General features: G+C 41.8%; 1 protein-coding gene across 1 annotated transcript; it reads left to right on the top strand.

Annotated features, from left to right (window-relative positions):
• Positions 1 to 1,304: 1,304 nt before the first annotated feature.
• On the top strand, positions 1,305 to 17,405 carry AS3MT (arsenite methyltransferase). The gene is made up of 11 exons (XM_029201011.1): positions 1,305 to 1,508; positions 1,711 to 1,751; positions 2,015 to 2,142; positions 3,396 to 3,546; positions 4,059 to 4,195; positions 5,229 to 5,298; positions 6,431 to 6,512; positions 7,875 to 8,006; positions 8,335 to 8,477; positions 10,295 to 10,429; positions 17,118 to 17,405. Coding segments are annotated over exons 1-11 (1,107 nt in total). The 5' UTR covers positions 1,305 to 1,507; the 3' UTR covers positions 17,205 to 17,405.
• The last annotated feature ends 10,191 nt before the right edge of the window (positions 17,406 to 27,596 follow it).

A 27,596-nucleotide genomic window follows, 5' to 3' on the forward strand; every position in this document is an offset into this window, starting at 1 on the left:
ATAGCATACCTATCATTTAGCAGGGGTGATATTAAAAACAAAAAATTCTGTGGCTGAAGCACTGACCAATCAGAATGAATGATGGTCACAAGCAGTCTGGTCCAAAATCAGCCCTGCACACTAGATACTTGAGGGAAAACTGGGAATAACTAAATGTAAGTTGATGGTGGTTTGTTTTATTGCAGTTTATCTGTGTGTGGTTAAGTGGATTTAAGGCTTATCAAATGATTCTTGTGAATAACCACAAATTGAAGATAATACAATAAAACAAGCACAAGTGAACAAGTGGAAAATGATAGAGCCCTTTCCTTAACCTCCCACTAATCTGTCCTTTCAAGATAAAGTTACCATTTTAACAATGAGTGAGAAAGTGACAACTTTTCTAAAGGAACTAATTTTATGGAGAGAGTGTTTTGAAAACTAATATCTTGGAGTGTTTTCACCATTAAACAATTGCCAAAAACCAGATATCTATAAAAACTTATTTTTACACACTTAATAGAGATATTCTAACCTATAAAATATTCCAGAAAGGATCATTTCCATGGGTTTAATTTGTTAAAAATATAACACCTTCCTCTTAACATTTAACAACAACTAATTGACATCTGGGAAGATTATTATCGTCAGATGAGTCTGAAAAATGAGTATACTTTAGTAAATCTTCCATTCAGATATCCTTTCAGTTGGAACCCCATATCGCCTTACTATCCTAATGAATAGAAATTCTTGTTATAACCACAAAAGGAAATAAGGTATACCAGTGTAGGAGTGTAGAAATTAATTAAATTAAAATTTTTTTTCTGCAAGATGAAATGACAATACTTAGAAAACAAGTGAATTGACCAAAAAAATACTAGAGGTTAAAAATGAACTTAGCAAAGTTGCTTTCCTAAATACAATCCAAAATAGACTGAGATTGATTGATATGGAATCATTGATATGATTCCATCACTATGACATTCTGGGAAAGGAGGGAGAACAGATCTATGGTTGTTTAGAAGCTGGGGTGGGGAGATTTACTATGCAAAGGGGCAGGAAGAAACATTTTGGGTGAGAGTCTTGATTGCGGTGATGTATATACCTTGTTAGAATTCATAGAACTGTACACTTTATAAAGAAAGGTGAATTTTACTGAATGTAAATTCTCTCTCAATACACTTGACTTTAAAAAGTAGACTGAGAAAAGGTGATTTCATTCCCAAAGGGGGCAAAAATCAGTATATACGTGGGTGTTCATACGAGCATTATAAAATGAAAAAGCACAGTGGAGCAATAAAGGAAGATCCTTAATAGTAAGAGCCTCTTCCTGGTTGGAAAGACCAAAGACAGCCAAGCTGACTTTGGGCACACTAGGGCCGGAGCGCGAGGGAGGACTCCTGGTCGGACTGCGCAGGTGGGTTCCTGCCCGGGGGCGGGGCCTCGGGAGCGCTGGGCCTCCGGAGCGCTGGGCCTCGAGAGGCGGCTGCTGGGGACCCAAGTTCCAAAGTCCGGAGGCCGAGGAGACAGTGAGTGTGGGCCCTCGCCTCCCCGCCCGCCCCCAGGGCAGGCTCTCTGCCCCTAACCCTGCTCCCCCCACCGCCCACCATCACCACCCCCTGCGCTCCCGCCTGCCGCCCGCCCCTAGACCACCCTTCAGTCCCGGGGCTCCCTTCCCCCATGCGGGCTCAGCGCCCTCGCCTTTAAGCTGCCTTTTCTCCCTCTTGGCAGTGGCCACCACCCGCGACGCTGAGATCCGGAAGGACGTGCAGGTGTTCGCAGTAGGGCCTATGGCTGCGGTGGAGCCTCAGCTGAGTGGGAACTTTAGGCCTTTGGAAGCCCGACCTGGCCCGCCAGGATCCCTGGGGTGGGGCAGGGCCAAGTCCGGGCTTAGAGCTTTGTAGCGAGCAAAGGCTGGCCAGGCCTGAGGGGGCTGGAGGGGGGTTGGTGGGGCGTATGGGCGCCTCCACCCTGAGGACACCAGCTCCAACTCTTCTTTTCTCACCCCTCACCCCACCCTTGGCCCCTGGGTCAGACCTACTACGGGCAGGTGCTGAAGAAATCAGCAGACCTCCAGACCAATGCGTGTGTCACTGCGGCCAGGCCAGTCCCTAAGCATATCCGGGAAGCCCTGCAGAATGTAAATGAGGAAGTATCCTTGAGGTAAAGTGCCCTGTGCTGCCTCCACGCAGACCCCAGACAGCATCTTTCTCAAAATATAGTGATGCCAGGTCGCTAGGGAATTAACCCATCTCCTCCAATCCATGGGGCTTGCCTTATCTATTATAAAACTGGTAAAGCACAGCACTGATCGATCGTCTTACTGCTCTGTTGAAGAACTTCCAGTGACCCACACATATGCCCCTTTACTCACAGGATACATTCACACTCCTTGGACCTGACATTCAAGCCTGTCCAGGTTGGCCCTCCCTTCCTAACCAACCTTGGCTCCCTCTGATGCACTATACTACTGTAGCCAGACCTTTCCCTTCCTCCTGCCATCAACACTGCCAAGATGATTTCTGCCTGCCCGGCATGAAGTTATCAATCTGGAATGCCTTCCCCCTGCTTTCTTTCTTCCTTTTTTAAAAAATAATTTATTTACTTATTTTTGACTGCATTGGGTCTTCATCCCTACGCGAGGGCTTTCTCTAGTTGTGGCCAGCGGGGGCTACTCTTCGTTGCGGTGCGAGGGTTTCTCACTGCGGTGGCTTCTCTTGTTGCGGAGCATGGGCTCTAGGTGTGCGAGCTTCAGTAGTTGTGGCACGCGGGCTCAGTTGCTCCGCGGCATGTGGGATCTTCCCAGACCAGGGCTTGAACCCATGTCCCCTGCATTGGCAGGTGGATTCTTAACCACTGTGCCACTAGGGAAGCCCCCCCCGCCCTTTCTACCTTCCAAATCCTACCTATCCAACGCTTCACTGATGTCCTACCTACTTTGTGAAGCCTTCTTTAATCCTTGGGCACCACTTTCCCAAACCACTATAACACTTACTTCCTGTGCCACTCAGTTTGTAAATAAATCATGGAAAATGTTTTCTGTGTTTGCGTTTTATCTCCCTCGTTAAATACACTTAAGGGACAGAATTTTTGTCTTACCTTTCTTCTTCAATAACTAGGAAGTCCTGGACCTGCATAAGATACTCAGTTAACGCCTAACAAATATTTTAGTTGGTTTATTTGTCTTAGTACCTGGTACAGTGCCCATCAATTCAATGGTAAACAAAGCAGATAGAGTCCCAGCCTTCATGGAGCTTCCGGTGTAGTGAGGGAGACTAAACATCTAAAGAGAAATTGAATGGATGATGGAAGGAAGGAAAGGAGGGAGGGAAGGAGGAAGGATTTATAAGATTTAATGGTTCCACATCTTATGGTCTCTAGAGGGAAAAAATGTGTATATATTTTCTATTTCCCAGATATTATGGCTGTGGTCTGGTCATCCCTGAGTGTCTGGAAAACTGCTGGATTTTGGACCTGGGGAGTGGAAGTGGCCGAGACTGCTATGCACTTAGTCAGCTGGTTGGTGAGAAGGGACATGTCACCGGAATAGACATGACAGAAGGTCAGGTGAGGCAATTATTTCAAGGACAAGGAGGAAAAAATTCTGAAAAGCATTCTTTTAGAGATAAAGTTGTTTCCTTGTGACTCTTCAAGGATAATTTAAGAAGGGTGCTAAATGCAGTGCTCGCTTGTGCCATTACTGCTTCCTGACCTGGAAACCGAGAACCTTGACAGTTAGGGGCTTTTCTGGGAGAACAGAGTCAAAGGTTTGATCTGATTTATGAATATCATGATGACTGAATGGAGTTTGATCTTCTCCTTCTTTCTGCCATCTATCCTGAAAGATTTTCTTATTGCGTGAAGAGTTTATTCAAATAAAACCCATGTATCAAACAGGGGGTTTATGCCCCATTGAGTTGTCCCACTCTGTAGTATATCCTGCATGCCCAGATGAACCTCGTTTATGTACCTAAAACATTCTGGGGGCAGTACATTCCATTAGTAATAGGAAACTTTAGGAAAAAATTAGTGCATTAAAAAATGTTGATTATCAAATCTATTTTTTTTTCTTCCTTTAGGTAGAAGTGGCTAACAAGTACATTGAATATCACATGGAAAAATATGGCTTCCAGGCACCCAATGTGACTTTTATTCATGGCTACATAGAGAAGTTAGGAGAGGCTGGAATCAAGAATGAGAGTTATGATATTGTTATGTAGGTCTGTGTCCTTACTGTTGTGAAGATAGCCCATTTCCTATTGAACACACAAATGTCACCACTTTTTGCTGAATGGATTCTTATTTGGGGGGTTAAACTAAACTTAGCATAACTTAATAAAGGGATGGAGATGGTCTGGGGCCCTTGTAGTCCACCAGCCACAGAACACACTAGCCTGAGAGAGAACGTATTTTAATTTTTTTTTTTTTGGGGGTGCATTGGGTGTTCGTCGCTGTGCACGGGCTTTCTATAGTTGTGTCGAGCAGAGGCTACTCTTCATTGTGGTGCGTTGGCTTCTCACTGCGGTGGCTTCGGTTGTTGCAGAGCATGGGCTCTAGGGGCTCGGGCTTCAGTAGTTGTGGCATATAGGCTCTAGAGCACAGGCTCAGTATTTGTGGCACACAGTTGCTCCATGGCATGTGGGATCTTCCCAGACCAGGGATCGAACCTGTGTCCCCTGCATTGGCAGGCGGATTCTTAACCACTGCACCACCAGGGAAGTCCCGAGAATGTATTTTAAACTTAACCGTGGTTTACGAATGAGACCAAAAGACCAGCAAGACCAATGAGTCTGCTTATACAATATGTTATCTTCAGTATTATTTTCATGGCAAATTATAGGATTCTGTTTTGCTGTTTTTCCTCTGAGTTGTCAAATCATGCCTTAATAAAGCTGCCTTTGAGGAACTTAGCCTATTTACATGTGGCATAAGAAATGCCTTGTGCAGTAGGCATCAGGTCCCAGGTCATTGTGTTGCACAGTCAACATCAGGGCAGAAACAAATAAGAAGCATGCCTCAAAATTTTTTCTGCACACTCAAACTTGCTAACAGTTTATTGAGATTTCAAACACTCTGTCCATCTCCCTTATCTTGGGACAAAGTTGAGTGTGGGGAAGAGAGGAGGGAGGTGGGAAGAATAGTGTAGCTTTGAGAAAATGGTGGGAACCACCTTTAGGTAATCTCCAAAGGATTTGAAGGTGTCTAAGTAGTCTGCAGATGTGCTTGACATTCTGTCTCTTCTTTTTTAGATCCAATTGTGTCATTAACCTTGTACCTGATAAACAGCAAGTGCTGCAGGAGGTATATCGAGTGTTAAAGGTGAGGGGAAGAGGGAGACCAGTGGTCTTTGAACATCAGTGAGAGCACATGGGATATGTCCTGTTCTTGTCCCCTTGAGCTGAGAGCTCAAACTCTCAATTTCTCCATTACATTAGAAAGAGTGGCAAAATGTGGGAGTGACAGGAATACCCTAGATATGAATTTGTTTTCCTCTAGGTTGCAAAAGGTGATAAATCTGAGAGTCACGATTGTGATTGAATATGTTAAAATTTGCTTTCTTGGCTGTTTTTCCTCCCGCTTGCTGCTGTACATAATCCTAGAATAGCATCTGCAGAGCTGTGGGGACCTTTGGACTGACTACTAAGGTTATTTTGAATATACTTTCCTAGCATGGACAGTGTTTCTCAGGGATCCTTATTTTGTATCCATCAGGGCTCCAGATCTTTGGGAAGTTAAGGAAGATGGATCTTTTCCATTAACTAGTCTCTTAAAGGAAAACTTGCAGGAGCTCCACACCCTCTATATGTATCATGAGATGTATCTCTTCATGACAGAAGATAGAAGATTATGAGATTCTTGGTTTATAGGGCTGTTTTAGAGATCAAATAAGAATATCTATGTAGAAACGATTTAACAATGTCTCAATGAGTAGGCCATTGTATAGACCAGCTCACTGTTTTCACCAGGGTGTATGTGTAGAAGGTAGAGACATTACTATAGAATCTAGATGTCCGTGCTCTTGAAATTAGTTGAATAAAATCTTAAAATCTGATCACTCATATGCCTGAGATTTTAAGGACAATGTTTTAAAAAGATAATGTGTTATTATAAAAATAAATAACATTACAAAAGTTATATAATTTTTAAGGGAGAAGAGTTTATGAATACCGTTTACTTCTGTTAGTTCTGTAACAACCTGAGGTTACTTTCGCTTCAGATTGGTTAAGCTTGGAAAGTTATTTTATTACCTGTTGAGTGAGGCACTGAAAACAGATCTTGGCAGTTGGCTATGAGCATAACTAGGGAGGCAGCTAGTAGTTATTTGTCCAAGAAGGGTCACAGCTCAGGAACTTCGGTGGTTTTTTTAAAACTTGATTTTAGCCCCTCATTCCTTTGCTATCTGGGACTAATGTAATCTTTAACCTTGTTTGGATTAATTCTGCTGTTTCAGCACGGTGGGGAGCTATATTTCAGTGACGTCTATGCTAGCCTTGAATTGCCAGAAGAAGTCAGGACACACAAAGTTTTAAGGGGTAGGTTTTTGTTTTTTATTTTGTTTTGAGGCAGATACTCGTCCAAGTACAGAGTTCCATCCTGCTAATATCCAGGATGAGGCTTTGTGATGTGGGAACATGGGATTAGTTCAGGAGGCTTAGGTTCTGTTCCTCCTCTGACACTCAAATCTGGTATGACCTTGGACAATTTAATTAATCTCTTTGAGCCGTGTGTTCTGTACTGTAAAATGTAGGTAATAATTCAATCTGCCTTAGAGGGCTGTTATGAAGATTAAATGGGATAATGAATGTGAAAACTTCTTAAAAGCTCTAGTGTGGAAATGACGGCAACTGCTCCAGAGTTGATGCCTCCTTAATTCCCCGTGTTCTCATCATTATTGTGTTGTCGATTCCTTTACTGTCATTTTCATGGAGTCTCTGGACGTTGAGGAGGTAAATGCATGTGTTTGGTCAGTCTGGTTATGAAATCAAAAGTTCTTAACTTTTAAAATAAATTATGTTAACTTTTTTCTTATTATACAAGAAGAAATGGATATTGTTAAAAAGTTGGAAAATAGGGAATTCCCTGGTGTCCAGTGGTTAGGACTCCGCAGGGGGCCCAGGTTCAATTTCTGGTCGGGGAACTAAGATCCCGACAGCCGTGTGGCGCAGCCAAAAAAGAAAAAAAAAAAGTTGGAAAATACAAAAAAAAAAGTTACTACTAAGCACATAACCCAGTAATAACCTCTTTTAATAGCTTAGTATACACACTTTTAGGGTTTTTTTTTTCCTGTGGGTGTGTATAATAATATTGGGAGCATGCTGCATATAGAATTTAGTATTCTAATTTTATTTAGCATATTTCCTAAGCCTAAAACTTTAAAAAAAGTTTTTAAATGTTTGTATTATACAACTGTATTGTACAGCTGCACCATAATTTATTTGACCATTTCTCTATTGGTGATGATTTAGATTATTTCTAATTTGTTGATGTAATAAATTTAAAAACTGTAAAATGCCTTATGAACATTAATAGTAATTACTGTTCTAGTAGCAGATCATTATGAGATTAATCTGGAACTAAGAGGCAGTTTTGGAATTTTTCTTGTATGTTTTTTTACATAGAGTGCTTTTCAGAATGTGACCTAATACATACATGAATATTATGATTGATAGAACCAATATATTAGTGACTGTCCTGAACAATGGTTCCCAGAGACCATTAGCTAGCATATCTGGTTTCAACCATGACTTTCTATACCTTGGGGGACACTCAGGTCCTTCTTCTATTTTTCTAGAACCTATGCTTTAAGTAATACCATAGCCTAATCAATTATACAGTAGAATAATTCCCTTAATACCTAGTTGTATTGGTTGATCTGTGATTTTTCTTGTTTTTAGGTGAGTGCCTGGGTGGTGCTTTGTACTGGAAGGACCTTGCTATCCTTGCCCAAAAAATTGGGTTCTGCCCTCCACGTTTGGTCACTGCCAATTTTATTACAGTTCAAAACAAGGAACTAGAAAACATGATCGGTAAGAAACAGCAGTAGGGACTGTTATAACTGCACCCTGAATGGTTCAAATTTGGTGATTATCAAGTGTCTCCTGAGTGAGTCTCATTGAAGGAGACTTTTGTCGTCTGGAAATCTCCATCTTGTCTCCTGTTTAATGGCAATCTCCCAAAGTTTGGCATTTAATAAAGCACTTTGAAGTTACTCAGTAAATAGAGTGATGGGCCCATAAAGATAATTGATGGCACGCAAAGAAGAAATCGTCTTTATAATATTAAGCCTTCATCTGCTGAGCAAACCAATAGCCGTTGGAGTGCTGGAGATGAACCATGAGTATATTCTGTTTTTAGGTGACTGCCGTTTTGTTTCTGCTACATTTCGCCTTTTCAAACTCCCTAAGACAGGACCAACCAAAAGATGCCAAGTTATTTACAATGGAGGAATCACAGGACACGAAAAAGAACTAATATTTGATGCAAATTTCACATTTAAGGTAAATAAAGATTTCCGTGACTTGCAGCATTCTTCCTATTCTTCCCTTTGCTCCAGGAACCTTTTCTTAACCTTCCATTGCTTCTCACTTTTCTGGTCTTGGTGTATGTGCGTTTGTCTATATATATACACACACATATACATATACGTATATACATATTTGCTGAACCATTGAAAAGTAAGTTGCAGATATCATGACATTTTACCTTTAAAGAGTTCAGCATGCATCTCCTAAGAGTAAAATATTCTCCTACATAACCAAATACCATTGTGACATCTAAAAAACTTTTCTATGAGAAACGTCATTCAGACATCAGATTAATGGAATTATAGGGAAAGGATGGAAAAATAGGAGAGGACTGCATAACAGTATTTCAGTTGTTTAATTGTATTGTGGAATTAAGGATTGTTAGTGTTTAATGATGACATTGACATTTCCACTACTCTTTTTAGAGTAGGTTTTGTTTTCTCAAAACAGAGACGTACAGGCTTTGGAATTAGATACCTGGTTTCAAATTCTGGCTCTGTTATTTATTTATTACTCAGGTAAACTTGAATGTGCCACCAAAATTGTTTGAGATACAATTTGCTCCACTGTAAAAGTAGGGATAATAACACCTACATGGCAGAATTTCTATAAAGATTAGCAATAATATAGCAAAACATTGGTACTGGGAACTCAGTAAATAGAAGATGCAGTCATTATTTGCTCCAAAGGTGGAAGAACTTTACTGTTTCCTTCATCTGATTTTTTTGTCTAGATAGCATTTTCAAATTTCTAAAATACGCCCTGGTACAGCAGAGCCATTAATGCTTTTTCACTGATACACTGCCACTTGCCTGCTTCATTAGGTTCACAGGATCAGAGTGGGAAGGGCCTTTGAAATCGTTACTCTGGTCTACTGGGTTTCAAAACATTTCTAATAGCAGAATTATTTTTTATTGAGATATAATTGACATGTGACATTATATTAGTTTCAGGTATACAACATAATGATTTAATACTTGTATGTATTGTAAAATGATCACCACAGTAAGTCTAGTTAATGTCCATTACCATACATATTTACAAATTTTTTCTTGTGATGAGAACTTTTAAGGTTTACTTTCTCAGCAACTTTCAAATATATAATACACTATTATTAACTAAAGTCACTATGCTGTACATTATATCCTCATGCGTTATTTATTTTATAACTGAGAGTTTGTATCTTTTGATCCACTTTAGCCATTTCGCCCACTCTCTAACCCCCCCAGAATTATTTCTTTCAGCACAATTTTAGTTAAAAGACCAATACTTACTATGTGTCCTTCATTGCTTTATATAACCCCAGTATCTGAAGGGATACAAGCAGAGTTTATCTGATAGGAGCAGGGATTGGACAGCTCAGAATCTCCTGTGTTCGCTCCTGGTTCCCAAGGCGTAGACCCTTTACACCCCTCCCAGGCACCCTGGGACTCAAGGAAATACACTTTAAAAGCCACTAGTCCAAAGCCCTCATTTTAGCAATGAATAAGGTGAAACTCAGAGAGCAGTGGTTTTCTACATTTGCCTCTGAGCAGAGACTAGACACCGGAGCCACGAGTGCCCTTTTCTTTGCACTGTCACCAAAGGAAAACTGATAACGACACTGGTCAGTTCCATGTGGAAATAAGCATGAAGCTAGCAGCAGGGTCTGAACATGAGAAAATACTTATGTCAAAAGGTGTAGTCTCTTTATCTTGAGATATTGCTCATTAGTAGAACTTCAGGGTGTTTTTCTTCTATTGAGACAAAAGAGGCATCTCTAAGAATGTGTTTTTCATGCTACCCTTCAGAAAGATGAAACTGTTGAAGTGGACGAAGAAACAGCAGCTATCCTGAAGAATTCACGATTTGCCCAAGATTTTCTGATCAGGCCAATTGGAGAGAAGTTGCCGACATGTGGAGGCTATACTGCTCTTGAAGCAAAGGTTTGCTCGGCTTTCAATTCCCTAACCTCAAACAGAGAACCATTTAAAAAATCGTTATGGTCACCACAGACTGCTAAAGCAAAAAACAAAGCATTGTTCTTTTAGTTGGCCACCATAACTTATTTCTAGCATTTTTGTACCTATAAAATGATTTACCTTCATAACTTCATTTTCCTGGACTTCCCTGGTGGCACAGTGGTTAAGAATACGCCTGCCAATGCAGGGGACACGGGTTCGAGCCCTGGTCCGGGGAGATCCCACATGCTGCCGAGCAGCTAAGCCTGTGCGCCACAACTACTGAGCCTGTGCTCTAGAGCCCGCGAGCCACAACTACTGAAGCCCGTGCGCCTAGAGCCCATGCTCCGCAGCAAGAGAAGCCACCGCAATGAAAAGCCTGAGCACCGCAAAGAAGAGTAGCCCCCGCTCACTTTTTTTTCTTTTAATAAATTAAAAGAAAAGAAAGGAGAAATAAACCATAAAGGAAACGACTACATAGAAATTAAAAACATCTATTCAGGAAAAAAAAGCAAATGAAAAGATAAATGAGAGAAAATATTTGCAAGATATAATAGTCTCCTATAGAGCGATCAAAAATGAATATCACTCTAATAGAAAATGGTTAAAGGAATTATTATAGGACGTTCACAATGCTCTATGTGAACATTATAAATTTACTTATGTTTTCTTTTAGTACTTTTTAAAAATGAGATAAAATTCATGCAACATAAAATTCATTATTTTAACCATTTTAACATTTAGCAGCTTTTAGTATATTTATAAGGTTGTGCAACTATTACCACTATCTAGTGCCAGAAAACTTTCATCACCTGCAAAAGAAATCCCATGCCCATTAAGCCGTAATTCCCCAATCTCCCCCTCTCCCACCCCTGGCAATAACTAATCTGCTTTCTGTCTTTGGATTTGCTTATTCTGGACATTTCATGTAAGTGGAATCATACACTACGTGGCCTTTTTTGTCTGGCTTCTTTTACTTAATATAATGTTTTAAAGGTTTATCCATATAGCGGTATTTCATTCCTTTTTATGGCTGAACAGCAGTCCCTTGTATTAGGGACTAAAAATGAGGATAGACCTCATTTTTTTTTTTTTATCCATTCATCAGTTGATAGACATTTAGGTTGTTTCCACTTTTTGGCTATTGTGAGTAGTGTTGCTGTGAACATGCCTGTGTATGTGTTTCATGTACTTGTTTGAGTAGTTATTTTCAATTCTTTTGGGTCTATATCTAGGAGTGGAATTGTTGGGTCATATGGTAATTCTCCATTTAACTTTTTGGAAAGCCACCAAACAGTGTTCTACAGTGGCTGCACCATTTTACATTCCTACCAGCAGTGTACAAGGGTTCCAGTTTCTCTACATCCTTGCCAACACTTGTTATTTTCTGTTCTGATTGTAGCCATCTTAGTGTGAAGTGGTACCTCACTGTGGTTTTGATTTGCATTTCCCTAATGACAAATGATGTTAAGTATCTTCTCATGTGCTTGTTGACTGTATAATTTCTTGACCATTTGTATATTTTCTCTGAAGAACTGTCTTGTCCTTTGCCTGTTTTTAAATTGGGTAGTTTGTCTTTTTATTGCAGAGTTGTAAGAGTTCTTTATATATTCTGGATACTAGACCCTTATCACGTACATGATTTGCAAAAACGTCTCCCATTCTGTGTGTTATCTTTTTATTCTCTTGATAGTGTCTTTTGATACATAAAAGGTTTTATTTCGATGAAGTCCAGTTAGTTTTTCTTTGCTCGTGCTTTGGGTATCATCGCTAAGAATCTATTACTTAATCCAAGGTCATGAAGATTCTTTTAGTACTTCCATGGTTTGTTTTTCACATTTAAATTTTTACTCCATCTGGAATTTATTTTTTTTTAATGCTAAATTCCTCTTTTCCTTTCCTTTTTTTAAATTAATTTATTCATTTACTTTTTATTTTTGGCTGTCTCAGGTCTTAGTTGCAGCATGCAGGATATTCCTTGCAGCACCTGGGCTCCTCGTTATGGCGTGCTGGCTCCTCTGTAGTTGTGGCGTTTGGGTTTTTTCTCTCTAGTTGTGACGTGTGGGTTTTCTCTCTCTTGTTGTGGCGCACAGGCTCGAGAGCACATGGGCTCTGTAGTTTGCAGCACGCAGGCTCTCTAGTTGAGGTACGTGGGCTTAGTTGCCCCACGGCATGTGGAATCTTAGTTCCCTGACCAGGGATCGAACCTGTATCCCCTGCATTGGAAGGTGGATTCTTTACCACTGGACCACCAGGGAAGTCCTTGGAATTTATTTTAACATAAATATTCAGGTAGAGTGTCGCTATTTTTCTGAATATTAGCTAGTCAATTTTTCCTATTTATTAATTCATTTCTCTGCTGTTTTGGAATGATAATTTCTATCATATCTAATTTCTTAAATGTATATTTGAGCCAGTATTCCAGCATATTCAAAAATGAATATTTTCTAAAATGTCTTAGATTCCTATTTAGAATTATTCTAGTAACTGAAATACTGGTGTAGCAATTTTTTTTGTTTTGGCGGTACGCGGGCCTCTCACTGTTGTGGCCTCTCCTGTTGCGGAGCACAGGCTCCGGACGCGCAGGCTCAGTGGCCATGGCTCACGGGCCTAGCCGCTCCGCGGCATGTGGGATCTTCCCAGACTGGGGCACGAACCCATGTCCCCTGCATTGGCAGGCGGACTCTCAACCACTGCGCCACCAGGGAAGCCCTGGTGTAGCATTTTTTAAAGCATTTTATCACAATTTATCTCAGGTCATCTCTCACAACTTCCCTGTGAGGAAGGCAGATAGGTAGTTTTAACAGATATTAGCATCTCTCTTCCTCTTATTTATTTTTACCTTTTCCCCATTCATGCTATCATAATTATTTTATTAATCCGTTCATTATTTTATAGTATTTTATTATTTAGAACGGGCTTAGTGATGGATTTCAAGTCTCTTTTGTCTGATAGAACTTCCTTTTTTAAAAAATTTTTTTTATTTATTTTTGGTTCTGTTGGGTCTTCGTTGCTGCACCCGTGCTTTCTCTAGTTGCGGTGAGTGGGGGCTACTCTTCATTGCGGTGCGCGGGCTTCTCATTGCGGTGGCTTCTCTTGTTGCGGAGTGTGGGCTCTAGGCACGTGGGCTTCAGTAGTTGTGGCTTGCAGGCTCTAGAGCGCAGGCTCAGTAGTTGTGGCACACGGGCTTAGTTGCTCCGTGGCATGTGGGGTCTTCCTGGACCAGGGCTTGAATCCGTGTCCCCTGCATTGGCAAGTGGATTCTTAACCACTGCACCACCAGGGAAGCTCCTCTGACAGAACTTCTAACATTCACCAAAGTCATTACAGTGATGCACCTCAAGGCACTGGATGTTGGAAGCCCAGGGAAATAAGTTACTGATCTTGCTGGGGCAGGGTGGTGGCACAGCATGGGGTTTAAGTACACAGGTCTTGGAGTCAGATAGACTAGGTTCAGATCTTGGCTCTGCCAATTATGTGTGATCTCGGATACCTTACCTAACCTCCCTAAACCCTCAGTTTCCTCATGTGTAATGGGGAGGTAATAATCCCTTTTTTCCTCAGGTTGTGAGAATCAAATGGAATGATACATGTAAATGTTGGCCAATGCCTGGCAAATAATACATACTTAAGAAATAGAGGTGGTTATGGTTATGGACTTGTATTTGTTAATATTCTCGGTCTCTTGGAACCGTGTTCTACGTATTTGAGTTCTGACCATCTTTGCAGGATGCTTTTATCATTCTCTCATAAACCCTTTCTCCTGAGCTCAGAATTTCTGTAATCTTTTCTCCATGAATTTTACTTTCTGTTGTTTATATTTCATAGAAATTTTGGATACATGGGGCACACATTGATACACAAGTAACTCTTGTGCCTTTTCCTCCCTCCCCTTTTGTTACCTCACAAGCAGTCTTTTTTTTTTTTTTTTTGGCCACACTGGGCAGCTTGTGGGATCTTAAGTTCCCCAACCAGGGACTGAAGCCGGGGCCCTGGCAGTGAAAGTGCCGAGTCCTAACCAGTGGACCTCCAGGGAATTCCCAAGTAGTCTTTTTTTTTTTTTTTTAACATCTTTATTGGAGTATAATTGCTTTACAATGGTGTGTTAGTTTCTGCTTTATAACAAAGTGAATCAGTTATACATATACATATATCCCCACATCTCTTCCCTCTTGCGTCTCCCTCCCTCCCACCCCCCCATCCCACCCCTCTAGGTGGTCACAAAGCACGGAGCTGATCTCCCTGTGCTATGCGGCTGCTTCCCACTAGCTATCTGTTTTACGTTTGGTAGTGTGAATATGTCCATGCCACTCTCTCACTTTAAGAGTAAAGCTTATTGGGAATTCCCTAGAGGCCTAGTGGTTAGGATTCCAGGCTTTCACTGCCATGGCCCACGTTCAATCCCTGGTTGGGGAACTGAGATCCTGCAAGCCAGATCACTCTCCAAAATGGTAAATTTGTGGTTGAGGAAGTTCAGTTGGAGACAAGAATCCTGGGGCCAAAAAAACCTGGTATGTTCTTGTTTGGCCACTATTACCAGCATGAATCAAGTCTAAGCTAAGTGTAGAAGCCACCTCTAGAGGTAAAGAGTGATTTTCTTTCTTTGCTTTATTCAGTTCTTGAGCACTCTGCTATTGTCAACTCTTCTGTGTTTCTAAGGAGGTAACTTTTGGGGGGAAAGTAGAAAAAACTTGAATTCTGACTTTTCAGTCCATTACATTTCATGAATGTGTTATTGGTCTTTTGAAATTCTTGGTATTTCACTGATAACAAAATCTTGCTGGTCAGGATCAATGTTTATCTTGAAATATTTTCATCATTCTAATTCTCCTGTACCTGGTTTCCTGAATCCTGGCTCTGAAAGCTGTCAGAAAATTAGTTACACGTAAAGGGAGTCTTTTCCCCAGCCAAAGCACTTCCACTGCACTCCGGCTGGGAAACTGCAGTTAAATGAGTTTGCGTCTGCGGGAGATGATTTTCTACTAGCATAGCTCTCCTAGCTAGCAGCACCTCACGTGCAGGAGGGTTCTTGACCTCAGGCTGGAATGCAACATTCTACGTGTTTGAACTGGTTTATCATAACAATCTCCCATCTGTCCTAGCTTATTTCTTTCAGCCTATGGTTGTGCCATTGTCTTGCCATCAGCTCCACGTTTCTGAAATGGGAATAATTGACACTGAAGGAAGATTTAGAGAATGAAACAACTGTGTGTCCTAGAAATATAACCTTGTGCTCTCGGGGGAGGACATTCTTATCTTTTTTATGGAGGACCTTAATGATAGATTCCTGAGTACCGTAAGCAGGCGGCATGTAGGGAATTGCTTGTATTTCTGTTTTACTATCAGTTACTGCAATAGAGGAATGAAAGTACTGCTTTTTACTGAGGGTTGACTCGATAATGACTGTTTTTGAGAGCCCTTCTTTTTTTCTTCTCCTCCTCCTCCTTTTTTAATCCTGAGAAGGAAAATGTATTTTGCTATTTAAAAGAATTATGTTATTAAAACACTGCAGCATCTGAAATGATGCAAATAGGAGGTGTGCTATGTACTGTCTTGCTCCAGTTAACAGTCGTGGTAGTAATCACATGACAACAGTAGTAATAGTTTAGAGGACCTAGCCTTTATCGAACAGTTAATATGTTGAAGGCACCACATCATTTACTCTTCACAATACCCCTTATCTTCATTTTACAGATGAAGAAACAGGCTCAGAGAGATTAATTTGCTAATCCAAGGTCACGCAGCTAGAAAGCAGTGAATCTGAACCCACATCTGATTCTAGAGCTGACATTCTTAACCAGTATGCTGCACTACCTCTCCGTATCTATACTGTTCATAGAAGCACAAGATGTTGGTGCTGGAAAGGACTGCTTGTCAAGGTGTCCCACCTTTTATTTCTTTCAGGTCTTGAGAGCTTTTGGGGCTGAAAGCATGCATTTGGAAGTGATATTGATATCACTTGTACACCCTTCTATTTGCAGTGACCACCAATAAATAATGAGTGTAAATTCATGTTTAATGAATTCACCTTCATTATTTAAGGTGGCTTGTTCATATTCTTGACTTCCAACCTTTTTGCCTGGTTTTTCTCTGACCCCCTTGGCACTGCTGGTGGAGGTATCTCATTTGAAGATGAAAGGAGGAAAAATAAAGAGTGCCGTCTTATCTTTTGAAAATTCCACTTACTCTGCCCTGAAATCTTGCTGGTTTTGGTTGGCAATCTCAACATCTGAACATCAGCAACTGCTAATGAGGGTCCTGGTATCTGGGTCTTACCTCCTTCTCTTGCACACATTTCTAGAGATTAGAGTAAGAGAAGGGGAGAAGTTTCAGCATTTCAGTAGCTCAGTTCCAAAAAGGTAAAAGGCACAAACAAATGGGAATCCCACAAAACGAAACAAAGCAGAATCAACTCTCTTGGCCCCAAAGGGAACACCTTTCCAAAGCTGTAAATGAAGTTTACCTTGAAAGTAGTGATAACTTGATTAGAAACTTCAGGAAAAGACAGCTACCTTTATAAGTTAGTGACTGATGCTACTCCCAGGACCTCACAGAATTGTAAAATTTTATCCTCCTTCTAGGTAAATCAACCTAAGTCCAACTGAAATGTTCGTGTTTGGGTCTGTTGAAACACCTTTAACTTGTCGTTTCATTTTGGTTTGTCTTTTGACAGGATATAATCAAAGATCCATTCAAGCTTGCAGAAGGCTCTGACAGTGCGAAGTCCAGAAGTCCCCCTGAAGCTGCCAGTGGCTGCTGAGCCACAGAGAAGTGCTGCTAAAACAACAGCTGACCAGAAGGCAGTGGGCAGGAGGTGCAAGAATGAGTTACACGTCTTAACCTGCTCTTCCCCACAGCCCATACCACAAGAAAGAATAAAAGGCAAAAGTCCACCGTATTTTAGATAAAAATTAATGAATTATTTTTACAAATTATTAATTAAAGGTTCACAGCAAAATCATCTAAAGACTAGTTAAGCAGTTTTTCCTCTTAACTGAGTCTGGTGCCACCTAGTGGCAAGAAATGGAACTGAGAAGCAGTCTGAAAGCTTGGCTGATGGGCAAGAAAGGCTTCAGAAATAACAGTTGGCCAAGGGCCTCAGGGAGAACATCTTCCTTCTGACCTGCATAGCACCTTTTGGACTTTTCACCATGTTTTTTCATTAAACAGGGCTCCTACTGAACTCATGCTAATCATGCCAAAAGATTGCCAAATCAAATTTGGTAGGAGTGCTCTTGAGGTAATTGGTCTTTTAAATCAAACAATTTTTTTTCTTCTTTTTAATGTGCAGTTGAATGAAGAAAACAAACAGGTAATCATTTTTTGACCTCAGTTTACCCTAATGTGTGACAAAATAATGACCATCTGCAGTAAATCTTAACCGGATCAGGAAAAGAGTTTGATAATTTTTTTTTTTTTGCAGTACGCGGGCCTCTCACCTTTGTGGCCTCTCCCGCCGCAGAGCACAGGCTCCGGACGCGCAGGCTCAGCGGCCATGGCTCACGGGCCTAGCCGCTCCGCGGCACGTGGGATCTTCCCGGACCAGGGCACGAACCCGCGTCCCCTGCATCGGCAGGCGGACTCTCAACCACTGCGCCACCAGGGAAGCCCAAGTTTGATAATTTTTAAAAGACAAGCTAGGAGATGTAAAAATGGTAGGTTTTCTTTTCCTTTATAAGCTGCCCTGGTTAAACTTTTAGGAAAGTATTAAATTTAGTTCTAGTTTCCATAGTTAAAGAAGAAGATTGAGGAATATTTCAAGGATGGTTATATCATTAGAAATTAAGAGCATTAAGGGAAGGTTCAAGAGTGAGTAAATATATTGAAGACCAGTTGTACCTGAAGACTTTGTCAGGGGCACAGAAAGTGTAAGTCATATATAAGCCATGGTCCTTGTCATCGGGAGCTGATAGTTCAGTTTTTAAATAACAGCCTTTAAGCAATGAAGAATTTTAATAAGAAAATCTCAACTAGTCGCTCAGAGCTCAGTGCAAAAAGAATAAGAGGGGAGGGACTTCCCTGGCGGTCCAGTGGTTAAGACTCCGCTCTTCCAATGCAGGGGGCGTGGGTTCCACCCCTGGTTGGGGAACTAAGATCCCACGTGCCACATGGCACAGCCAAAAAAAAAAAAAAAAAAAAAAAGGGGGGAAATTGGCATGACCCAAGAAATTTTTTCATTAGAGGTATGGGAATACAAGAGGTCTTGTAAAACATTGGAATGAATTTTACAGGACAGACCCCTCTTTTAACAAAGCTGTTCAAAATGGAGAAATTCTCAGATTTCTGAGTGGGTTCAGCTATAGACCCTAACTTATTACTACAAAGTGAGGAAAGGGCAGATGGTATCTTTTAAGCCCGATTCATCTGTGTGACCTTGATTCTAAACAGTGCTTTCTTGGTTCTAGAGTTCAATATCTACCCAATCATAACCTACTTCAGTGACAGCATTAGTTAGAATGGTACAGCTGGGATTAGGCATACTTTACTATTCATGAATGCTCGATGGTCCTGCGAGGGGAAAAGATGAAAAGAAAGAGTGTTCTGGTTATTTGGTTTATTAGGCTTTTCAAAATTTATGAGGAAGAGGTATTTGCCTTAGCTTGTCATTCTCAACTTCTCAGTTCCCCCAAAAGATGTTGAGTGATGATATTGGTCTAGAAATTCACATTGTTCTTTTCCTAAGAATAACATACTTTAGGGCTTCCCTGGTGGCTCAGTGGTTAAGAATCCGCCTGCCAATGCAGGGGACACGGGTTCGAGCCCTGGTCCGGGAAGATCCCACATGCCGCGGAGCAACTAAGCCCATGCGCCATAACCACTGAGCCTGGGCTCTACAGCCCACAAGCCACAACTACTGAGCCCGCGTGCCACAACTACTGAAGCAGGTGTACCTAGAGCCCGTGCTGCACAACAAGAGAAGCCACCACAATGAGAAGCCCGTGCAGCACAATGAAGAGTAGCCCCCACTCACCACAGCTAGAGAAAGCCTGCGCCCAGCAATGAAGACCCAATGCAGTCAAAAATAAATAAATAAAATAAATAAAAATTAAAAAAAAGAATAACATACTTTATACATTATTTTCATTTATTAAAAATGTACATTTTGGGCTTCCCTGGTGGCGCAGTGGTTGAGAGTCCGCCTGCCGATGCAGGGGACACGGGTTCGTGCCCCGGTCCAGGAAGATCCCACATGCTGCGGAGCGGCTGGGCCCGTGAGCCATGGCCGCTGAGCCTGCGCGTCCGGAGCCTGTGCTCCGCAATGGGAGAGGCCACAACAGTGAGAGGCCCGTGTACCGCAAAAAAACAAAAAACAAACAACAACAACAAAATATATATATACATTTTAAGAATTGTATTTGATCTGGAATCTAGAAAAGATATATATTAGACAATATAAAATTAAAGTAGATATGTTTTACCCAGAGAAATGCCATAAACAGTTACTTAAATATTCAAAAATAGGTGAAATAGACAACTAGGAATATTTGATCCTTGTGAGAGTGAGAGGCAGTATGGAATGACGATTAAGAGCAAAAAGCTGATGCCAAACATTTTAGTTTTTTCCCTCTTAACTCTGCCATTTAGCATTTTGGCCTTGAGAAAATAATTTAACATCTCTGTGCCTTCGTTTCATCTGTATGAAGTTCTCTGAAAGAGCGCGTGGCACATGGTTTAGATTATTATTAGTTTAGATCTACTGATACATGGTTGCTGCGAGCATGTGATGTCAGGACCAGCTAAAGACCAATGCTTCTTTTTCTGCCAGGACGTGGTTTATGAAGCTGCCTGTAGGTCTTTTGACAGCGGGCAGCTTTACCTCCAACATTTTATTAGAACCATTTTCAAATATACAGAAAAGTTTAAAGAATTATAGTGATGACCCATTTACCCACCACCTAGATTATATACTTGTCAACCTTCTGCAATCATTTAATACGTTTTAACATATTTACTAACAGCAGTGCCATAGAAACAGGGGCCTAATTCTTCCCTCGCCACAAACCTTTTTCAAAAGATATTGGACTTAAAGAGTTAAAGGAGCAGATTTTCTCTTAATTGATTATTGTATCAAATACAGTATTTTCAGTGCTTCATTATCGCAGGGGGAGGATTTATTAAAAATCACGGAAGCCTTCAGAGGCTTTTCAGCTTTTACCTGCTGGGGGAGGCACAGCAGTAGCCTAAACAGGACCCCTACCCCCACACCCCTTAAGGCACACATGGCTTTAAAGGTCATGCCAAGACAGCAGCAGAACCCTCTCCTCTTAACTGATTCTTGGCCTTTCTTCTGATGGCTCCCAACCTTATTAGGTTGGAAGACCTATTACATGAGTTCAGCAAGAAATATGAGCCTATCTATCTGTTTCTTTGTGAAACAAAGAATGTTGCTCGCTGTCAGGCTCTGCAAAGATTAAGTCTTTAGCTACTGCTGCCACTGAGGGCAGTACACCCTGAAAGGAATTCAGGACGAAGAACAGGATGAAGCACTCTGTGCTTTGGAAAAACAGGTCCCTTAGATGGTTAGATATATCTCAAGAAAAATTTTTATGAACCCAGATTCTTACATCTTTACATACATAGAAAAGCACTAAAATGATTAACTGAGATACCTGTTCCTCGTGACTAGCAGTAACCTTTCACTGAGATGTATGCTTGATTACACATATTCCCCAGAGAAAATCATCTTTACACTGGATTCTCCCCCTAGCTCTTTAGAGCAGTCCCCCCAGAGCTACCAAGAGGCTGATTCCCAGGCTAGAGTCCTCAGTAAGACCCTGAATAAAACTCAACTCACAACTCTTACATTGTGTATTTCTCTTTCAGTCGACATTTTCATTAAGTCACTAAATATTAACTATGTATCTACTGTGTACCAGGCACCATCCTAGGCCTGGATTGCTAACAATGGAATATTATGCACCCCAGGGGCCAACAGGATAAAAACAGCCAGGCATATTTTCTGAACTTTGTTGGTACCTGTCCTCACTTCTGTGCTTTGCCAAGTTTCTTCAGTTGTACACATGCCACAATTTGGATCTAAACAGGGTTTCTTTTGTAGACCCTGCCCTAAGAGTCAGCAGAGGGAGGTCTCACTAGACAGTCAGAATGAACTCTTTTGTAAATATGAAGCTGGAAGTAGACAATCCTAATAATAACCCATGACTTGAGCTTTACTGCTTCATTCCAGTCTCTGTTCAACTGCTGATCCTGCAGTTCCCGTAAGCACAGCTCCCACTGAGGTTAATGGGAGTGTTCTGCGAATGTAAGTTTTGTACTTCATCTTCTGCCGAGTGAGCCTTGCTTGTCTTGGACGGTTGACCGTCGTCCCGATCCCCTTCCCCAACAGGCCACACTAGTCCCTCCTTTCATGTAGCAGAGCCGTACAGCAGTGACAGGCTCCAGGTGAAGGGAAAATCAATTGAGGACAGAAGTGTTCTGTCCGTTGCCTCATATAATAGCAGAGTGCCTCCTATATACTGTCCAGAAGCCAGAGAGAGTAAAAAAGTAGAATGGTGAATTGATGATGTTCTGGGTGCTCTGTAAGCCAGACTTGTGTCCTCTCACTTTGCAAACTAGGCTGAAAGCCGTTAACCTTCTTCTCATTCATGGAAGGAAAAGTGATGCAGGAGACAGAAAGCAGGTGTTCTTTCTAGATCTGACTCTACTGCTGAATTAGCTACTTGCCCCTCGGAAAATCATTTGTCCACTTTGGGGTTCGCTTTCTCCAGCTGTAAAATGAGGTTTTGAACTTGGCATACTCTAAGTTCCCTTCCAACTCAGAAACAGACTTATAGGTCTAGATTCTGGAGAGGTTACAGAATTTTAAAAAATTGTTTGAACTAGTTGCCCACATTTATAAATCAGAAGGTTTTCCATAACATGAATTTCTGGCTTCTCTTGAAAAATTGGCAACATGAGCCCTGCATTTTGCACAGCTGCCATGGCCCCAGTGAGTATTGGCTCCCCTGTTACACAGGGCGTGTCCCTTTAGACACCGTCCCTACCCAGTCAATGTTGCCGACCCCTGTAGGCTTTTTGAGTTTGTGGCCCCATTTTAGGACTAGAATTAGCACAGTGTCATCAAAATTAAAAGTGAGGGTATTTTCCCCATTATAGTTCAAATGATGGCAGGCCTATGGCTTAATCTATGACTCTGACTTACATGTTTAATTCATTACAAGCAGAAGCCAAGAAGGGCACGTGGAGCTTGGCAGGGATGCTCACAGGAGGGAACCAAAGAGCACTGGAGCTGCTTATGGTAATTTGACATATAACTCAGAGCCTGTTTGTGTTAGGTGAGGCGTCCTGGACGGTTTATTCTCTGTTCTGAGTTAACAAGCTTCCGTCACATCACTTTCTTTGTGAATAGGAGATGAGCATCCTCAGGAAAGCAGAGCCTCAAAATGTCAAGTTGCTCGGGAGGAAAGGTTTGCACAGCAAGCGCAGAAGGATTGGTGTGGCTTCTAGGCTTAGTAGTTAATCTTGTATTAACTGTCCTTATTTTCTTTTTCGTATTAACCTTATTCCTTTCAAGGGACCTAACTAGGGAAATGTTGTGAAGGAGGTGTTTTTATTTTTGCTTTTCAATCATGGAACAGGAGCCCATGAGGCAACCCTTTACAAATGGTGATTTCTCATGGTAAAGAGGAAAATTCATTGCTTCGTGTGCTATTTATAAACCATGCCAAATATCCCCAGTTGTTTCTTTTCTGAAAAGAGCTCCCCTATGCCTCCCTCATAATGCTGATTTTTCTAATTTTTGAGAGGAGAACACTGAGGCTGATTTTAAATGACTTGCACGGTGGGAGTACAGTCTAAGACGGGTTAGAACCAAGACTACACCTAGCTCTTCTGACTCCTGGCGTACCCCTGCATCAGAGGGTTTGTCCTTGCTCTCCTTTCGGGGATTCCCAAAATTTAAAATACAGAATTAAAAAGGGAAATAATTACTATAAAAGTAAAGATAATGGTTACATCTAGGGTAGAGAACATGTGTGTGATCTGGAAGGGCTATATAGGGGTTTTCTCAACTAGGGGGTGGCTCCCGTTACCATTATAAACAATTACAAAGTGAACATAAGGGGCTTCCCTGGTGGCACAGTGGTTGGGAATCCACCTACCAATGCAGGGGACACAGGTTCGAGCCCTGGTCCGGGAAGATCCCACATGCTGTGGAGCAACTAAGCCCATGCACCACAACTACTGAGCCTGAGCTCTAGAGCCCACGAGCCACAACTACTGAGCCTACGTGCCACAACTACTGAAGCCTGCGCACCTAGGGCCTGTGCTCCGCAACAAGAGAAGCCACTGCAGTGAGAATCCCACGCACTGCAACAAAGAGTAGCCCCCGCTCGCTGCAACTAGAGGAAGCCAGTGCACAGCAGCGAAGACCCAATGCAGCCAAAAATAAATAAATTAAAAAACAACAACAACAAAGTGAACATAATCTTTGCCTGGGACTGTCCTAGTTAGCTTCAAACTAGGTTAATTGTTGATAGTACCTTTTTTTCCACTCTCAAACAGGTTCTGTTTTAAATGATAAATTATGTGGTCAGCTACTATACATTTATGCTTTATGAACCTTTATATATGTTTATTATATGTCAAAAACTTTTTTAAAGTTAAAAAATATATATCCAGAAATCTGACCTATGTTCAGGAGGCCAAGGCCCACCTGGGAAACCTTGTGTTTGCTCTCAGAGGCATGATCACTGCACAGACCACCGTGGCCACAGCTGTGATTCAGGTGTGGACTTCCAGAGTTGGGGGTTGTGGTGTTCCATCTTGGTTTTCTGGGGGCTTCTGTGGCATGAGATAGTTGTCTCTGTTTGTTTGTCCTATATGTTGCTGGAGAAGTGGTGTATCCCTTAGTCATAGTTGTGAAAGTCAGTCAAGATAATATGTGAGAAAGTGCTTTGTAAACTGCGAAGATTTTTTTCTACATGGAGTGGTAGGAGTTCCCTAAATCCAATTGGCAGGCAGGGCCTCAGCATCGCTGCACTGGCACCTGTCAGTTAATCTTCTTGTAATACAGCTCTTCTACTTAGAACATTCTATAGCTCCTGAAGAATGAAATCTAAACTCCTAAACTTGGCATTCAACCCACCCCAACCAACTTTCCAACATTATTCTTGCTGTTCCTCTTCAAGGGCCATAGAACCAAATTCAAGCATATGGTGTTCTAAAAATGCTGCTCCCTTTCCAACCTCATCTCACACTTTTCTCTCCAGTAGAATGCCTTTTTCCTCTTTCTTCTCTCTCAATCCCTTTTTCTTGGACTGAATATTTGTCCCTCCTCCTTGCATTCATATATTGAAGCCCTAACCCCCAGAGTGCTTGTATTTGGAGATGAAGCCTCTAAGGAAGTAATTAAGGTTACATGAGGCCGTAAGGATGGGGCCCTGATCCAACAGGATTAGTGTCCTTATAAGAGATACCAGTGAGCTCTTGCTCTCTCTCCATGTATGCACTCAGAGGAAAGGCCGCTTGAGGACAAAGGGGTCATCTGCAAGTCAGGAAGAGAGCTCTCACCAACAACCGACCTCACAGGACCTTGATCTGGGACTTCAGCCTCCAGAACTGTGAGAAAATAAATTTCTGTTGTTTAAGCCACCCAGTCTATGGTATTTTGTTAGGATAGAGCAGACTAAAACACCGGTTCTTTGAATAGCTTTTTCATCTGCATATCTAAAAACGTCTCTATTCTAACCTATTTTTAGTTCCTCTGGGATACCTATTTGTTTATTTTAAATATCTCAAAGACCAACTCAAAGACCATGGAGCTTCCCTCGATTCCCGCATTTTATTTTGTATTTCTTTTTAAGACATTCGATGTTCTATCCAGCACTATGTAGTTATTTAGTACATGTTTGCTGACCTCCTTACTAGTAAGTTTTTGGGGTAACCTCTGATTCAATATTATAGCTCCACAATGCCTAGTACAGCGCCTGGAGCTTATTAGATACACAATCTATATAAGTTGAATGAGGGAACAAATGAATGAAAAAGAAAAAAAGAAATGGGGTGAGAAATAAGTCACAAACTTAAAGTTTAAAGAGGAAGCAGAGGGACTTCCCTGGTGGTCCAATGGTTAAGAATCTGCCTTCCAATGCAGGGGACTTGGGTTCGATCCCTGATCAGGGAACTAAGATCCCACATGTCGCGGGGCAACTAAGCCCACGTGCCGCAACTACTGAGCCCACACGCTGCAACTCCTGAGCCCACGCACCTCAACTAGAAAGCCCGCATGCAGCAAACTACAGAGCCCACGTGCTCTGGAGCCAGCGTGCCACAACTAAGACCCGATGCAGCCAAATAAATAAATAAAATAAATATTAAAAAAAAATAAAGAGGAAGCAGAGAATTGAGATGTGGTATTAATAAGTGGGAAGCAATAAGTTAAATCTTCAGTGTAGTGGTGTTTCAAATAAAACAAATAGGTATCTCAGAGGTACTAAAAATAGGAGAAGAATTCTTTCCCACTGAGGTCTGGCATGTTATTTGTCTATACATGGAGATCTGACTAATTATTATAGTAGAATTTTTGCTCCAGCTCCAAACGATTTGGAAAAAAGACCATAGGAATGAATTCAGCTGATATGGGAAAACTGGCATTTTATGACTAGAGCCATAATCACAAATTAGAGCTCTGGTATCAGACCCAGGGCTCAGAATTGGACATTTAGGATCTGTTCTTTTCCCTGCAGTCTCATCCCTAGTTACTATCCTCCTGTCAGAGTCTGCCTTATCTCCCACCTCTTCCTCACTCCCCAAATGTAGTTTTTAAACTTAGATTGTTGGATGGGCAATATTCACATGGATCAACATTTTAAAACCTAAAATCGCAACCTGGGTTGAGTGTTTTAGTCGCAATGATAAGGATAATGGAGCTCAGAACATTTCTTTGTCCAAGACTGAGCTGGAGACTGCAACTGGGGTGGCACAGCAGTCAGAAAGAACACCCTAAAAGATCCTAGAAAGTCCCGCAGTCGCAGGGCCTGGCAGTCAGGAGGATAGGGGGCCTGGAGCAGGGCAAACAGTGGACTTGGAGCAGCAGAAGGATACTTCTTGGGGCTGCCCCATGGAGGTTTAGGAGGGGCCGGCTCCCTGGGAGAAGGATAGTGGGTGTGGGGTGCAGTCCAGTGCACCGTGAAGGGAGGGGGGAGGGACCAGGATGGAGGGCGGAGAGGGAGGGAAGAGTTGGCAGAATGGGAAGTGGCAGGGGGCCACCCACCATCGGCAGGGATTCGCTGTCAAGGAGCTTGCACCCTTCTCAAAGGAGGAAGCTTTTGTCACAACTCTGTAAAAAAGCCATGTTTTTCCCTTCTCTTTCTCCACGGTGACTATGTCCAGAAAATATCTAGCAAAGGAGGGAAATAGGAAAGCCCAAAACAAAAAGCCTGAAAAAGAGAAGGCAAACTGCATTGCTGACTGTATTTTGTTTTGTTTGCCCTCTGTTGTGAAAAGTTCTCATTTGAGCTAAAAGAGTTCTATGTCTTTAAACAAGTGGACAGTGTTGTTTCAGGGGGAGCAGGTTTGGTTGGAGGGAAAGTTTGGGCAACTGGAGCATCACCCAGTTCCTGTTTTTCCTCAAAAGATCCGGTGCTTTGGTGAGATTAAAATGTCACTGTTGAAGCAATAACTTTGAATATTTTTCTACAACTCGGCATTTTTTTTCCGGGGGGAAAAGCTTTCTGTATAAAATTAGAGCTTTATGTTGAGAAACCAGATGCGTAGAGAGCCATTGGTTGTTACTTGCTATCTTTAAAGTCAAACTCTAAAAGTCTTTTAGGTCTGGATGCAGCGCCTTCCCAAATCTCTGAACCTGCAGACATGGGAGCATATTCCATGCAGATGAGAAAACTGAACAGGTACCCTTCCCCTTGAGGATCCAGTAAAGGATTCTAGCAAGAGAGGGTTGGTTAGGGAAGGTATTTGCTAGGAGGTTCTGCTTTACCTAAATGATGTGCTGAAGGTCAAGGTCAGAACCTACCTAGGATTAGACATCCACAGCAACCAGTTAGCAGTCTTGAGGTTTTTGTAGCCCTTTCTGGAGGTGAAACCTCCTAATCACTGGACGCCCAGGAAATTCCCTACATGGAGACTATGATTCCCCCCTTCCTACCACCACTGCCACTCAGGATGAACGTCA

This window comes from Monodon monoceros, unplaced genomic scaffold, assembly GCF_005190385.1.
Source record: "Monodon monoceros isolate NGI ecotype Baffin Bay Population unplaced genomic scaffold, NGI_Narwhal_1 Super_Scaffold_4, whole genome shotgun sequence".
Classification (NCBI taxonomy): domain Eukaryota; kingdom Metazoa; phylum Chordata; class Mammalia; order Artiodactyla; family Monodontidae; genus Monodon; species Monodon monoceros.